At 57.8% G+C, this 15,468-nt stretch overlaps 1 protein-coding gene across 2 annotated transcripts; it reads left to right on the top strand.

Annotated features, from left to right (window-relative positions):
- Positions 1–502: 502 nt before the first annotated feature.
- LOC113901856 (ficolin-2) lies at positions 503–9,099 on the top strand. 2 transcript variants are annotated; one of them, XM_027556855.1, is made up of 9 exons: positions 503–648; positions 1,918–2,031; positions 4,113–4,175; positions 4,586–4,621; positions 5,549–5,581; positions 5,974–6,101; positions 6,567–6,696; positions 7,566–7,700; positions 8,674–9,099. In XM_027556855.1, the coding sequence occupies exons 1-9, from the start codon at positions 546–548 to the stop codon at positions 8,919–8,921; spliced, it is 990 nt and encodes a 329-aa protein (XP_027412656.1). In that variant the 5' UTR covers positions 503–545; the 3' UTR covers positions 8,922–9,099. The 2 variants fall into 2 exon arrangements, with proteins under 2 accessions (XP_027412656.1, XP_027412657.1); XM_027556856.1 differs by lacking the exon at positions 1,918–2,031.
- The last annotated feature ends 6,369 nt before the right edge of the window (positions 9,100–15,468 follow it).

The raw sequence follows: 15,468 nt of genomic DNA, 5'->3' as shown, positions 1-15,468 counted from the left end.
CAGCAGAGTGGCTTCAGTTCCCCCACTGTGAAATTCAGATCATAGTGTCTTCCTGATGGGGCTGCTGTGAGTAGCATTTGGCACCTAAGAAGCACTCAGGATTTTTTTTTTCTCTTCCCCTGTGTTAGGTGCTTAGTCATTAGAACATTCTGGAAATCAGGTGAGGGAGGGAGGGGTCTTGCTGCTCCTCATACCCCAGTCAAAGCCTCGGCGTGTTGCCTGGGCAGAGCTGGGTGATAAGGAGGGGGTCTGGGGATGGAACTTTCCTTAAGCCACAAAGAAGGCAGACCCCTTCCAACGCAGGGGTCCTGGGAGCTCTCTCAACCGGCAACAGGGTATCCTGCCAGCAGAACTGAGCCCAATTCAGTGGGCAGCCTGGTGGGGCCCAGAGGGAAGGAAATGCCCTTTGCCATCCTCTGGCACCTCCTGTGGGTGTAAGCAAAGAGGCAGGAGGAAGTGGGCGTCCCCCTGGAGTGGAGAAACCGCAGGCCCAGGCAGGGGCTGGCTTCCACTGCCCGCAAGAGCTCGGGCACAGACCGCAGGACATGGAGCTGGGAGGCGCGGCCGGGGCCCTGGGGCCCGGTGGCCCGCTCCTCGTGTGCCTGTGCTTCGGGACCCTCGCTGCCCAGGCTGCAGACACATGTCCAGGTGAGATGGACCTGTTTCCGGCCCCTGAATGCTGGAGCTCCCCACTCACTGACCGTAGGTAGCATCCAGGGTGAAACCCTCTATCTGCACCTTCTGAAGACTCAGCAGCTCAGCTGCAGCTCAGCTTCATCCTCAGACTAGGAGACAATGAACGGCCCAAGGCCATGTGGGAGGAGCGGGAATTTAATCCGTGTCTGTCTCCCTCTCAAGCCTCGGATTTGCTCCACGGAGCATCCAGTCAGGTCTCGGCTCTGCAGCCAAGAAGGACAATGCCCCCTGCTTCCTGTGTTCTCCTGGACTTTTTAGAAATGTTCTCTAATCCCAGGGCTCCCACGCTCCCTTGGGGTTTGTTACTGCAGATTTTTGGCTTTCATGCCAGAGTGTGAATTGGCAGGTTTGAGGTATAAGGGTGGGTGGCCTCCCTTCCGATCTGTGCAGGGGGCTGCGCCCACGCCTGGAAAGAGATTTCCCTGAGGACAGACCAGTCTCACCGTGAGTTGAGGATGTATTTGTGGGGGAAGCATAAACTTGTTCCCCTGAGAGCATCTCTGGTGGAGACAGATTCCACAGCAGCAGCTCCGGTGTCTGCAGCGTCTCTGTGCCTGGCTGACTCCCACACACTCTAAGTTGTCTCTCGTGAGGATGTTTTAGTTTTGAAATCAACAAAACTAATTTTTCTTTTTTTCCCGAGAAGGAAATGACCCCCTGGTTCCTGTTCTACTGGAATTTGCTCTGTGTTCTTAGATCAAATGCATCTTCTCTCCGGGGGGACCTACAGGGACCCCTTCCAATTCAGGAGCTCTATGGTCACAAGTCCGAGGCCTGGGGTTGAAAATGTTATGCTCTCCCCAACCCCCAAGTCTTATAAATATTTATTGTTGTCATGTAGTGGAAGTACATGCCATGAAGTATACCAAGAATCTAAAAATCTGCATTATCTGATCTAATTCTCCCCACAGCCTTATTTTTGTCCCCATTTGGATTCCCAGAACTCAGAGGGGTTGAGTGACTTGCCCAAAGACACACAGCATGGAAGTGGGGGGCTGGGAATCAGGCAGGGTGGATTCCATGCCCAGGCATGGCCTCCCCACTTGACCAGTGCCCACCAGAGGCAGGAAGCTCACTGCCAGGCTGACCCCTCATCTGAGACCAGTGACACCAGCCGGAGCCGAGGGACCAGGTCGCCTTGTGGCAGACACTCTTGGCTTGGGCGGCATGTCGCTGGCCCTGTGATGAGCGCCCTGACCCCAACTCCGCGTTTCTCTGCAGAGGTGAAGCTGGTGGGTCTGGAGGGCTCCGACAAGCTGTCCATCCTCCGAGGCTGCCCAGGGCTGCCCGGAGCCCCAGGGCTCAAGGGAGAGACGGGTGCCGCTGGACTGAAGGGTGCGTGCCCCGGGTGGGGACGGGGCTGGTGGACTGAAGGGTGCGTGCCCTGGGTGGGGATGGGGCCACAGAGCTCCGGCTCTTCTCAGACCAGAGCCCGAGCAGGGCTGTGCCCGCTGAGGCACCTCAGTTGGGAAGTTTGGGTCACGGGTTCTGCCCAGAGGTGACCCCGGCGCCCCCCCCCGGCACTGCCGTCCCCGGAGCAGGGTGCTGGTCTCAGCTCTTCTCAGCTCACGTCTGGGTGTCTTCTCATGGAGCATACGCTTCCAGGCCCTTGATCAGGACTGGCTTTTCCGTGACCGTTGGCAGGAGCTCTGCACCTCAAGCACCCGGTGAACTCACCCGGAAACCGGGGCCCCAGGTTTTCCTCCCTGCGCCTCAGAGGAGAAACCTGGGGCTCCGAGCAGCCATGCACGGCCAGGGAGGGAGGAGCTGGGTCTCCACCCAGTGTGAGGGCCCCCAGCACTCCACACATCTGCCCACGTGGCAACCCCCTCCCCTTACAAGGTTTGCGGCCCTGAAACGGGCTCTGAGACGGGGTTCTGCGGGGGGACCCCAGGAGGAGGGCACTTCTGGTCCGCAGCCTGCCAGGGGCTGTGTTTACTTGGCCACAAGCGGAAGCGGCCCTGCCCCTCTGTCCCACCCCCACACCCCACTCCCCAGGGCAGTGAGCCTGTGAGTAGACCCCTGCCCTTCCGTTTGCTGAGCCTGGGGCAGCCTCTCCCGACCTCCCATCAGTGCCTGGGAGGAGGGGAAGGGGCCCTGGGTGGTCCTAGCCTCCTGCCAAGGTTAATAATGCAGACCTGGGCCTCATTATTTCTTGGGCTCCAAAATCACTGCAGATGGTGACTGTGGCCATGAAACTAAAAGACACTTGCTCCTTGGAAGAAAAACTATGACCAACCTAGACAGCATATTAAAAAGCAGAGACATCACTTTGCCGACAAAGACCTGTCTAGTCAAAGCTGTGGTTTTTCCAGTGGTCATGTACAAATGTGAGACTTGGACCATACGGAAAGTTGAGCCCTGAAGAACTGATGCTTTTGAACTGTGGTGTTGGAGAAGACTCTTGAGAGCCCCTCGGACTGCAAGGAGTCCAACCAGTCCATCCTAAAGGAAATCAGTCCTGAATGTTCATTGGAAGGACTGATGCTGAAGTTGAAGCTCCAATACTTTGGCCACATGATGCGAAGAGCTGACTCATTGGAAAAGACCCTGATGCTGGGAAAGATTGGGGGCAGGAGGAGAAGGGGATGACAGAGGATGAGATGGTTGGATGGTATCACCTACTCAATGGACATGGGTTTGAGCAGTCTCCGGGAGTTGGTGTTGGACAGGGAGGCCTGGTGTGCTGCAGTCCATGGGGTCACAAAGAGTCGGACACGACCGAGCAACTGAACTGAACTGAACTGTGGCTTCAGGCTGCTGACCCTTCCCCTCTGGAGGTGGAGTCGGAACCTTCCCAGTGGGATACGTAATTGTGTCTGACCTCCCTGCATCTGAGTTCAGCTGGTGATTCAGACAGTAAAGAATCTGCCTGCCATCCATGAGATCCCTGGGTCTGACTCCTGGAATGACAACCCACTCCAGTGTTCTTGCTTGGAGAATTCCATGGACAAAGAGCCTGGTGGGCTGCAGTCCGTGGGGTTCCAAAGAGTCGGACATGACTGAGCAGCTAACGCTGTCCCCTGCATCCAGGGTGGAGCACAGAGAGCTGGGCCCGAGGCTCGAGACTCCAGGTGCCCCCGTGTGATAGGGTCTGTGAGGACGTGTTCCTGGCCCCAGCCCCCGATTGGACGGCAGAGCTCTGTGCGGTGGCATGGACCTGGGCCTGCTCCACAGAGGCCTGCAGGAGCTGGACGCCGGTGGCGCCCTGGGGTGCCGGCTGTCTGCAGCGGGGGCCACGGGCACTTGGTCCCCACTGTCTCCGGTATCACCCTCGGGCTGGGGCCCGGTGGCAGCAACCCTGAGGATACTGGAGCTGGGATGGGAGGGTCAGGACTTTATTTCTCAGGGCAGACAGAGCTCAAGTAAGGTGCCTCAGATGGCCTTTCCCAATGGTGTGTCTTTGGGATTTACAGGAGAACGAGGTTTGCCTGGAGTCCCTGGGAAGGCAGGGCCGGCTGGACCCAAAGGAAGCACAGGTGATGAAGAGCTGCAACCCCCAGCAGGACCCTGGGGCCTGTCTACAGAGCCGGAGAGTCAGACCGAGAGGGGCGGGGAGGCGGAGAGAGGGGGGAGAGACAGAGCGGGAGGGCGGCGCGAGAGACACGGCCTGTCTTACCGCCCGCGTCCTGAGAGCCTCGAGGCGGCGCGTGAACAGGCCCAGGGTCCTGGGTCCCCAGCAGCCTGCTGTGACCCAGGGAAGGATCCCAGGCCTCACGTCCCCAGCCGCCCACCCGCTCCACCAAGACCCAGGCATCTGAAAGCCGTGTGAGCGTGGAGCATGCGTGAGGCTGAGCCACCCCCCGAAGAACTGAGCCTGGGGTGGCTTCCAGAGCGGAGGGTCGCTGTCCACTGACAGGCGTCCTCTGCATCCCCTGTCTCTCCCCAGGAGCCCAAGGGGAGAAGGGTGCACGTGGAGAGAAAGGTGAGCCCCTTCCCTCCCTGGGGGCACCCGGCAGGCTTTGCAGGGGGCTGGGGGGGTGGTCCACGAGGCCTGGGTCACATGAGGTGCCCCGGGGCCCAGGAGAACGTCTGGGTGAGGAGCTCAGACCATGCCCTGGCCCCGCCTGTCCAGCCCATGATTGGGGCAGAAGGGCGGTCCTCGTGGTTGGAGGCTCGAGGAGCCCGCAGCTGCCAGTTTTGCCCAGGGGAGACTGGCAACACTGATTCAGTGCATGACTGTGGACGTTTCGCCTTTTCTTTTTTCTGATTTATGCCCATTTATTTAAACATTTCTTAAAGTAAGAAAAGGTAAAATACCAAGACACAGTCAGGCTTCCAGGCGGCACTGGCGGCAAAGAGCCCGCCTGCCAGTGCAGGGGATGCAAGAGACATGGGTTCCATCCCGGGGCTGGGAAGATTCCCCCAGAGGAGGGCATGGCAACCCCCTCTGTATTCTTGCCTGGAGAATCCCCGTGGACAGAGGACCCTGGCGGGCTACAGTCCGCGGGGTCACAAAGAGTCGGACACGAGTGAGCACTCACAAGACACCGTCACATGCTTTGACGACAAGTACAGAGTGCGCTGGTTGGGGCCAAGCATACCCCAAACGCCCCCAGGACTTTCCACGACCAGAGGCTCTGATGGTGGAAAGTGACGGGCCCGGAGGAGCTGACCCTCAGTGCTGGGAGCCTCAAAGCCCAGGAGAGGCGGCCGGTACGGTGGTCCAGCCAGTTCCCCCAGCGAGCCCCACGGCTGAGTCTCGGAACCGCTGCCCAGGGCTGGGGGCTGTCCGTCCTGAAGAGCTGGGCGATGGTTTCCACTGTCAGTGCCGTGTTCATGGAGCAGAGGGGCTGATGGGCCCAGGGCTGTTTCCAGACGTGTGACATGCGTGTCCTCTCTCCCACAACAGGAGAGTCGGGGCAGCTTCATTCATGTGCCACAGGTGACTGCACACACGCCGACCCCAACCCCAGACCTCAGCCAGGACCTGCTCCCGTGGGGGCGGTTGACCAGAAGGCCAGCTGCACAGACTCTGGTTCTAGCATCCAGAGATGAAACATTCTCTGCACATCTCACTCCCCAGTTACAGGCAGCTATTGCCTGAATGACGTGTGTCTTCCACAGCGGTCTTCCTGGGGAGCTTATAACTTTCCCTGGAAGGCGGGGTGCCCAGACCATGGTGGGGACAGCTCTGGGAGGTGGGGGTGGTCTCTGTCTGTCCCAGGCCTCGGTGCCACCGTCCCCCAGGCAGGTGTCCCCTCCTCTGCCCCCTCCCCTGCCCCTGCCCTGCCCAGGCTCCTGACCTGGCATCCATCCCCCCATTTCCCCTCCCAGGACCTCGGACCTGCACGGAGCTGCTCACCAGGGGACACTTTCTGAGCGGCTGGCACACCATCTACCTGCCCGACTGCCGGCCCCTGACTGTGCTGTGTGACATGGACACCGACGGCGGGGGGTGGACCGTGAGCTGCCGGGGTCCCAGAGACGGCCGCGCGGCCCGTGGGCAGTGGTGGGCGTGTCCAGGAGGCTCCTTTGGTGGGAGACCAGTCTTTAGAGGCCTCTGTGAGACTGTCTAACCCCAGGCTCAGCTGACCCCGTCCTGTCACTGAGGTCGGGAGAAGCAGAAATGTCGGGGCAGGGGCAAGGAGGCCTGTAACCCCAGGCCATGGGCTGAGGCCCAGAAGTGCCCACTCCTCTCCAGACACGTGGCTTTGGGCTTATCGCCTGCACTCTCTGAGTCTCCATGATCTCCCTGGCCACATGTAGGTACTCCCCTGACGGTCCCCGGGGTCTCTAATGAGACCCACATCTGGGGCCCCAGACTGTGGAGCGCTGTGAGCTACTGGTGCTGTGTTCACGGGAGGCGGGGTGCCCCACAGGGGGACGGCAGCAGGGGCCTGTCTCCCAGCGCCCCCCTCCACGCACAGGTTTTCCAGCGAAGGAAGGACGGCTCTGTGGACTTCTTCCGGACCTGGACCGCGTACAAGCAGGGCTTCGGCAGTCAGCTGGGCGAGTTCTGGCTGGGGAATGACAACATCCACGCCCTGACCGCCCAGGGTAGGGCCACGGCGGGGGCTCTGTGGTTGGGGGGCCTGCAGCCCACAGCTCCTGACCCTAGTCCTGGGCTGTGTGGAGCAGAAGGCCTTGCCCCCCACATGCTCCCCTCTGACAGCAGGAAGGCTATGCCTTTGCCAGCGGGGAGGCATGCTTCTCAGACTCTTTGAGGGTCAGAATCGGGAGAAGGGGGGTTATTGGAGGGAAGATGTCTTCTGGTCTCAGGACCAATCAGACCTTAGAACCGGAGACGAGGAAGTGGGCAGGAGGCCATCTGGACTGGGGTGGCCCTTCTCTCTCTTCCAGTCGTCAGTCCTGCCTTGAAACTGGGCTCTGAGGCCCACAGAACCCCTTCCCTCCTTCTCCCGGTCACGCATGTGGGGGTCCCGACACGGGCCCCCTCAGCCCACTGCTCTGTTTCATAGAATCAGCCTCACGGGTGGTCCTGAGTTCAACTGTAAACCTGTGAATCCTATTTTAAATTCTTCCACTACCTCAGGGCAACCGTGAAGGTGTCCACTCATGTGCCTGAAATTCTTGCAAAAGAAATGAATACAGATACACTTTCCTGCCCTGGCATTCACAGCGGTTTGCAGGAGAATTTAGGGTTTCCAGTAGAGTGAGGCTTCATTCCATTCAAGGAATACCAACTGTGGGATTTGGGGCGAGGCTGGTGGAACAGAAGGGGAGCCATCGGAAGTCAGGGAGCCCTCCCTGGAGCCTCACATCCACAAGCCTCTCACACCTTCCCCGCTGAATTATCCCCGAATGCCAAGTTCAGACACGCCTCTAGAACTTACCCAAATTCTCACCTCCTTTGCCTGGAGGTGGAGGGTCCCTTCTGCTTAGACCTGAACACCTTCCTTCGACAGGAACCAGTGAGCTCCGGGTAGACCTCATGGACTTTGAAGGCAACCACCGATTTGCCAAGTACCAGTCATTCAGGATGGCAGATGAAGCTGAGAAGTACAAGCTGGTCCTGGGAGCCTTTGTGGAGGGCAATGCAGGTCAGAGTCTGCACGGCTCACTGCAGTGGCCAGGGCTTCAGCTCGGGGTTGGGGAAGCAGAGAAGCTGCTGGGCGTCCTGGCTCTGCCTCCCCGAGAGACCCTGGACTGGGGGCTCCCCTCTCGGGGCCCGGCTTCCCCATGTGTGATTGCAGATAAGAAGGTGCCTGCGTTTCTATATAACGTGGGGGCCCGTGATGCTCTGAGGTCACTGACCCCGTCCTGCTAACACCTGGGAGAGAACGGTCATCTCACAGGAGGCCTTAGAGCCCCATTCCCAAGTGGCTCCACAGAACACCAACCCTGTGGGATGTTCTTTGCCAGAAAGACCCCCTGGTCACAGACTGTGGGAAGGCAATCCTTGTGGCTCATCCTGGAGCTTCCAGGGTACACTTGTGTTCAGAAATGGGGCCAGGTGCCTGCTGGACTGTGTTGAAGCAGAGCTCCGGAGAGCAAGGCCCTCCGGGATGCTGGAGGGGATGGCAAACGGGAGCCTTCAGGTGCCTGTTTGACACACATGGTCTCCTCTGAGCCGCCAAGGAAGGAGCAGGGCAGGGACCCTTGACCATGGTGTAGGTGAGGCCCAGGCAGGCGTGGGGGGCGTGGATACTGCGGGGGCCAGAGGGGAGCTGCACGCCCGGGACTGAAGCTGGAGCCAGGGCCCCCGGTGAGGCAGTGCTGGGCCCCTGGGATGACCAGGGCAAGCCAGTGGGAGGGGGCAGGGCCCAGGAGAGAGGCTCAGGCTTGGGGAAGAGAGGGGCCCCAAGGTCCTGGGGGTCTCCGGGGAGCCAGGAGGAAACAGGTGAGGCTGGAGGGAGGCTCGCGCCCTGGTGCAGAGTTCCGGGACCAGGAGGCCCCCTCTGCCCCATGGGGGTCTCCAGAGGGAGGTGCGCTGGGTGGGCGGCAGGGCCCCCCGACGGCGGCTCCCTCTAGGACCAGTGACACCCCACTCCGCCCGCTCCCCTCCCCGAGCAGGTGACTCCCTGACGGACCACGGAAATCACTTCTTCTCCACCAAAGACCGTGACAACGACGAGAGCTCCTCTAACTGTGCCGCGCAGTTCCAGGGGGCCTGGTGGTATCACAGCTGCCACTCCTCCAACCTGAACGGCCGCTACCTCAGGGGGCCGCACACGAGCTATGCCAATGGCATCAACTGGAAGTCGTGGGGCCGGTACAACTACAGCTACAAGGTGTCGGAGATGAAGCTGCGGCTCACCTAGGCGCCCGCAGCCTCCACGGGCTTCGCTCCATCCCCGGCGAGGGCCAGGCCCCCATGTGGCCCCCGCCGCCCCTCTGCCTCCGCTTGTAAAGGGTCTAGTCCCTCCTGTCGGCGTCTGAATTCCGAGCCCCGCAGCCTCACCAGAAGAACCACGGTTTTAAAGAGTTTGCTTTCTGACATACTTTTTCCTGGCGGTTTTCATTTGCGTCCTTGAACTTGAGCTTTTCTGAGCATTTCCCCCACGGCCGATCTGCTGCAGGGGCTTCTGACCCGGCCGAGCCAGGGGCAGTTCAGGCCCCCCTGTAGCACATGCAGTCCCCAATGTCCCCCAAGCATCAGCCGCAGCCTTAAGCTCCTGCTGTTAATAGACGGGGCAGTCCCCTCCGTCCCCTAAAGGCTCCTGCCTCCTCCCACCTCACTCCCAACATCACACGCTTTTAAACAGGCCACTGTAGGACTAGAAGACTCTCATTAAAAGGAGGGGCGTTTGCTATAAATAGGGGCTTTCTGCTTCCACGGTGCAGTGCGTGCTCTGGGCCAGCCTTCCCCGAGACCCGCTGAAACGCCAAACACAGGTCCGCACAGGACAGGGGCTGCATCTGCCCAGCAGAGCGAGGGCAGCTGGGCAGCCACGTGCTAAACTCCAGGGGCAGAAGCCTCCCTCCGCACAAGCCTTGGTCCCTGGACCATCGCAGACCTCAGGGTACGAAGCTCAACAGCCTGATGGGAGACGGAGGAGAGTTGTCTGTCTCTCAGGCCAGGGAGACGCCTCTTAACTGAGACTGCAGAGGAGCCGGGTGGAAAGGGAAAGGTTGATGGGTTCAGCCGCATTCACTCAAGAGCCTCTGTTTCTCAAAGGACTGAGTAGGAAACGGAAGGAAACTCACCCAGGGACAGAAATCCCTTGTGACACGTGTGTGCGTGTGCTGCTGCGTCCAGCTCTTTGCGACCCCATGGACTGTAGCCCGCCAGGCTCCTCTGTCCATGGGATTCCCATGGACAAGGGATATCCCAGGCAAGGGTAATGGAGTGGGTTGCCGTGCTCTCCTCCCGGGGATCTTCCCGACCCAGGGACTGAACCCGGGCCTCCTGCAGCTCCGGCATTGGCAGGCAGGCCCTTTACCGCTGGGCTCCCAGGGACGCCCTTTGTCACACATAGGTTGCTAGCTTTCTACTGCTGCCTCAACTCATTACCAACGCACGAGGAAAATGTGTTATCACAGGGCTGTGGGCTAGAAGTCTGGCGTGGGTGTGACGGGACTAGAAGCAAGTTGGCTCGAGCGCTGGTTCCTTCTCTAAGCTCCAGGGAGCGTGCTCTCTCGCGGTTCTAGCTTCTGGAGCTCCTGGCCCTGCTTGGCTCAGGGCCCTCCCCATCTTCAGGGCAGCAGGAGCGCAGCCCTCTGGAGGGCCCCTCGGCTCTGAAGGACTCTGGCATCTGGCTGGGCCCACCCGGGCGTCACAGGCCCTCTCTCCGCCTCCAGATCCTTCGTTTAAGCACCTCTGCCAAGCCACTGTCGCCGTGTAAGGCGACGCACTTCCAGTCCAGGGGATCAGGCAGGAGCTCTTTAGCAGGGGGAGCATATTCTGTCTACCATGACTCATTAAAAAAAACCAGGATGATCTCACACCCAGAGTATTTAAAGAACTCTTCTTGTTGCTTAGTCGATAAGTCATGTCCGATTCTTTGGGACCCCATGGACTGCAGCCCGCCAGACTCCTCTATCCATGGAATTCTCCAGGCAAGAATACCAGAGTGGGTAACCATTCTCTTCTCCAGGGGATCTTCTCCATCCAGGTGATGAGCAGTGATGAACCCACGCCTCCTGCATTGCAGGCAGATTCTTTACTGCTGAGTCACCAGCAAAGCCCAAAGAACTTCTACCAATCAACAGAATTTTAATCGCTTAATAAGAAGGGTTAAGAGATTTGAACAGACACTTCATAAAAATGATACCCACAGGACCAATACACTTATAAAAAGCTTCTCTGTTTTGTTGCAAATTATAACCAAAATGAGACGCTATTCCATACTCATCAGGACAGATAAAATTTGGAAACCTGACCACACCAAGTGTCAGTGATGGGGCAGGGTTGGGGGGATTACGTATATTGTGGGTAGCAGTGTGAGCTGACGCCACCAACTTGGGAACGAGTTTGGTGTTAATTATTAGAGCGGAAGACACACAGGCCCATACCTGGCAATTCCACTGCCTGACATGGAAATGACCGTCGTGTGCCTCAGGGACCACGGCCGGGAGAACCTATGGCCAAACTCTTCACAACAGCCCCAGGCTGGCAACCACCCGAGGCCCCCGGAAGAGGGCAGATAGTGACGAAAAGACAGCTGTGTGTGGTGCCGCACAGCGGTGGGGCTGGACAGCTGTGACCTCACCCAGGATGGAGACGCAGGACGGCGGCTGGGGGGATGCCGGGCTGAGGGGCGGGCACGCTGCTGGCTCGCACGAGGCTGGTTTCCAAGTTAAAGAGACCTGCAGTCTTTGGGACGACCACCTGCCCCAACATGAGGGCTGGACCATAAAGGGCTGAGCGCCGAAGAATTGATGCTTTTGATCTGTGGTGCTGGAGAAGACTCTTGAGAGTCCATTGGACTGTAATGAGAGCCAACCAGTCCATCCTAAAGGAAATCAGTCCTAAAGATTCATTGAAAGGACTGATGCTGAAGCTGAAACTCCAATACTTTGGCCACCTGATGTGAAGAACTGACTCATCTGAAAAGACCCTGATATGGGAAAGATTGCAGGCGGGAGGAGAAGGGGGCGACAGAGGATGAGATGGTTGGATGGCATCACTGACTCAATGGACATGGGTTTGAGAAAACTCCCGGAGTTGCTGATGGACAGGGAGGCCTGGCGTGCTGCAGTCCGTGGGGTCGCAAAGAGTCAAACACAACTGAGCGACTGAACGACAGCAACAGCTTGGGTGGTAAATGTAAACCGGGAAGACAAGAGGCTGTGTGTACTTGGGTGGGAGGGGGCGGCGACAGGGACCCCGGGGGCCTTTCGGATTCTGAGCGGTGATGACAAGCCCGTGGGCCGCACAGTAACAAAAGCAGCCAGACCTCACTTTTCCTCTTAGGGACTTTCGTGTACACACTTACTTCACACTTTTATAACTATTTGTAAAGAAAGCGCACGCCGTAGATCTAGGAAGGCTGGCAACCCGCATGTCTTTTCCTGACGTCCACGGCCACTGACTCAGTAACTGAGGAGGTGTCCCTGCAGCCCACCGAGGGCTGACCAGACCCCATGAGGTGCTGACCGCCACCTCTCATCAGAAGTAAAGCCCGCTAATTAAAACCGCACTTTTCTTTCTTAACAGGTAAACATCTTATAAACCCAGGAAGACTTGGAAGTCTAGAAGTGATTAATATACCAAAAGCCTTAAAATTCTCACTTTCATATTAAGAAATCTGGATAGCTTTGGAATCTCACGGTCCCTTAAGGTTTAAAGAACCTGGTCTATTGTAAAGAAAGCCTCATAAATCCAGAGTTAAATATGTAATTATCCAGTTGACTTAGCCTTGTAATGCTATCTAGAAATCTTAGGACGTTTATTCACAGTACTGGAATATGTACGAAACTCTGGGTTCATAGCATTTGTAAGTGAAATCATTAGATTTCTAAAAATTAATAGTACTAAGAAGGTTTTGTCCGCTAGGCAATTGAAATGCCTAAGAAGAAATTGAATACATTACCCTTATTATCACAATTCAAAGTTTTGAAGGCTTAATGAACTAGATTTGTAGTATTCAAAGACCCTTAAAAGTGACTATTAAGATTTGCAAGTCTTAAAAAATGAGATGCGTATGTCGAATGTGAAAGATTAGGCAAAGTTTTTGAATATGTAGCTTTCAGATATCAAATGTATTTTAGAAAAGCAGAGTCTTTCCTAAACACAAGTGCCTATCAGACTCAAATCCTCGAAACTCAGTGATGGTTAGAACAGCTGCCCTGGCACCTGGCGGGGGCAGCCGAGGGGTTGTATTTAAGCAACCCCCCAGGTCTGTTCTCAGCATCCGCTCCTGAGCAGGAGAGGGAGCAAGGCCCCACTGCAAGGTTTCCACGGGCGGGTCGCTCTCCCAGGCTTGTTCTCACCACCTCTCTCTTATTAGTGAATATTTTTATTGCCCGATTTTCCCTCTTCCAGCTTGTGCTGGGGACACTTTCCCTACTCCTGGGGTGTTCGTGTCTGAGGACCCCCCTCCATCCCTGCCCTCTCCCGCTGACCAGGAGGGTCCTCCAGCCCCTGTAAGCTCACTGCCCTCTACCACTGACCAGGAGGGTCCTCTGGCCCCTGTAAGCACCCCTGCCCTCTCCCGCTGACCAGGAGGGTCCTCCGGCCCCTGTAAGCACCCCTGCCCTCTCCCGCTGACCAGGAGGGTCCTCCGGCCCCTGTAAGCTCACTGCCCTGTGGCTTCAGCGCCCCCTTGTCCTGCACACACTTTTTGTCTTTATCAACACGCGGCCAGATGCTGCTCTTGTGCAATTGTGTAGTCTTTATCCCTCTTGGCATGTTATTGCTGAAACTCAGCCTCTCTTCACTGGTGCCAAACAGAAACGAGGGCACAGAGTCTGGGGTGAGGTGGAGGAGAGTAGCTTTAAGTGCTGTGACGGGCAAAGGTGGCCATGGCGGGCTAGTGCCCTGAAGACCACGTGACCCACCCTGCAGGGCATCAGCTCAGTCGCTCAGTCGTGTCTGACTTACTGCGACCCCATGGACTGCAGCACACCAGGCCTCCCTGTCCATCACCAACTCCCGCAGCTTACTCAAACTCATGTCCCTTGAGTCGGTGATGCCATCCAATCATCTTATCCTCTGTCGTCCCCTTCTCGCAATTAGCTGTCTAATGGATGTGTTTGGATGTGAGAGTTGGATCATAAAGAAAGCTGAGCGCCAAAGAATTGATTCTTTTGACCTGTGGTGTTGGAGAAGACTCTTGAGAGTCCCTTGGACTGTAAGGAGATCCAACCGGTCCATCCTAAAGGAAATTAGTCCTGAATATTCATTGGAAGGACTGATGCTGAAGCTGAAACTCCAATACTTTGGCCGTCTGATGCGAAGAGCTGGCTCATTTGAAAAGACCCGGATGCTGGGAGAGATGGGAGGTGGGAGGAGAAGGGATCAACAGAGGATGAGATGGCTGGATGGCCTCACCGACTCGATGGACGTGAGTTCGAGCAAGCTCCGGGAGTTGGTGATGGACAGGGAGGCCTGGTGTGCTGCGGTTCATGGGGTCGCGGAGTCGGACCTGACTGAGCGGCTGAGCCCACCGCCTCTGGCCCATCCATCTGGTGACTGGCATTTCGCTTGTTTTGGCGTCTGAATCTGCATTTTGAGCGCCTCCCCAGATGGCTCTGAGGAACAGCTGGGCTTGGAACCCACTAATACGCTGTCTTCAGGGCTAAAGGCACCTGTGGATGATTTCAGGGCAAGCAAACGAAAGCCCCAGGCTTCTGGCCCATCAGAGCAGAGCTCGTGTGGAAGGAGACAGTGGTGCTGCAGGAGGGCAGAGCTGAGCTAATTCAGGGAGGACATTTCTGTCTAAGTCACACGAGTTATCAGCCGAGCAACCAGGAGTCACCCCGGCCGCTCACGACACCCGCGCCTGTCAGCCCCAGAAAGCCCTGCTCAGTTACGTGGCTGCCACCCTGAGAGCCTCACAGCCTGCCGGGTGAGCACAGCCTTCGGTTCCATTTTCAGAAGCTGTCTCTGTCCTCAGCTCCTCTGTCGAGGCCACCGGTCTATGGGGCCTGTCCGAGGGTGGTGGGCACACGGCGTGGACATCTGCGGCCCCGGGCACCCGGCCGCCTGGTGGAAGCGCTCTCCCAAGAAGCAGGGCCAAATGCACGGCCAAGGGTGCCCCCGAGGTCAGACGGCCACTCCGGCCTCACTTCAGAGTGGCCCAAGGGGGCAGCAGGGTTCCCCGCCCACAGGGCGCTGGGGCAGGAGGGAGTGGGTGTCCATCCGGGGCTGCAGGGGCGCTGGTCCTTGCTCTGTCCAAAAGCCAAAAGCATGAACTGGAGCAGCTGCGCCTCGCTTTTGTCCCCGAAATCTAACGATTTCTATTTCAACCCCAATTAAAATGTAGGACACCTCTCTTGCAGGCACAGGACTCCGGGAGGGCTGTGCTCACTCCCTTGGGACAGATGGACATTTCCAGATGGTTCCGGGCTCTCCCACCTTCCTGGCTGGAACGTGTGCCACATATTCGAGTGGGGAGGGGGCGGCGGGGGAGGGGGGGGCGCTTGCAGCCTCCTGAGAGGCTCCAGGAATCAGATAATTGGCCGCCCCCCCCCCACCCATATGGTTGATTAGTCATTGTGACAATGACGACCAAGCTGAGAAGCTCCAGGGTGGCAGAAGAAATGGATAGGAAATTGCCTGAGGAAGGTGGGCTCAGAGCCCGGAGCTGGATTTAGGACAAGGGCGAGGTTGCGGGTCGCCCCACTCGCCTCCCTGCTCTCTGTCCCTCCCCCGGGCCACCTCTTTGTAAAGGTAAGTGACAGCTGTCTGCTTAATACACAACT

The sequence above is a fragment of the Bos indicus x Bos taurus genome, chromosome 11 (assembly GCF_003369695.1).
Source record: "Bos indicus x Bos taurus breed Angus x Brahman F1 hybrid chromosome 11, Bos_hybrid_MaternalHap_v2.0, whole genome shotgun sequence".
NCBI lineage: Eukaryota > Metazoa > Chordata > Mammalia > Artiodactyla > Bovidae > Bos > Bos indicus x Bos taurus.
The sequence above is the reverse complement of the archived record's forward strand: the minus strand, read 5'-3'. Positions and strand labels throughout refer to the sequence as shown.

Excerpts from the sequence above, each read along its gene's own strand:
- LOC113901856 (XM_027556855.1), top strand. The coding sequence starts at position 546 with ATGGAGCTGGGAGGCGCGGCCGGGGCCCTGGGGCCCGGTGGCCCGCTC. Across the intron at positions 6,102-6,566 it reads CCGACGGCGGGGGGTGGACC|GTTTTCCAGCGAAGGAAGGA; the intron begins GTGAGCTGCCGG and ends CTCCACGCACAG. Across the intron at positions 6,697-7,565 it reads CCACGCCCTGACCGCCCAGG|GAACCAGTGAGCTCCGGGTA; the intron begins GTAGGGCCACGG and ends TTCCTTCGACAG.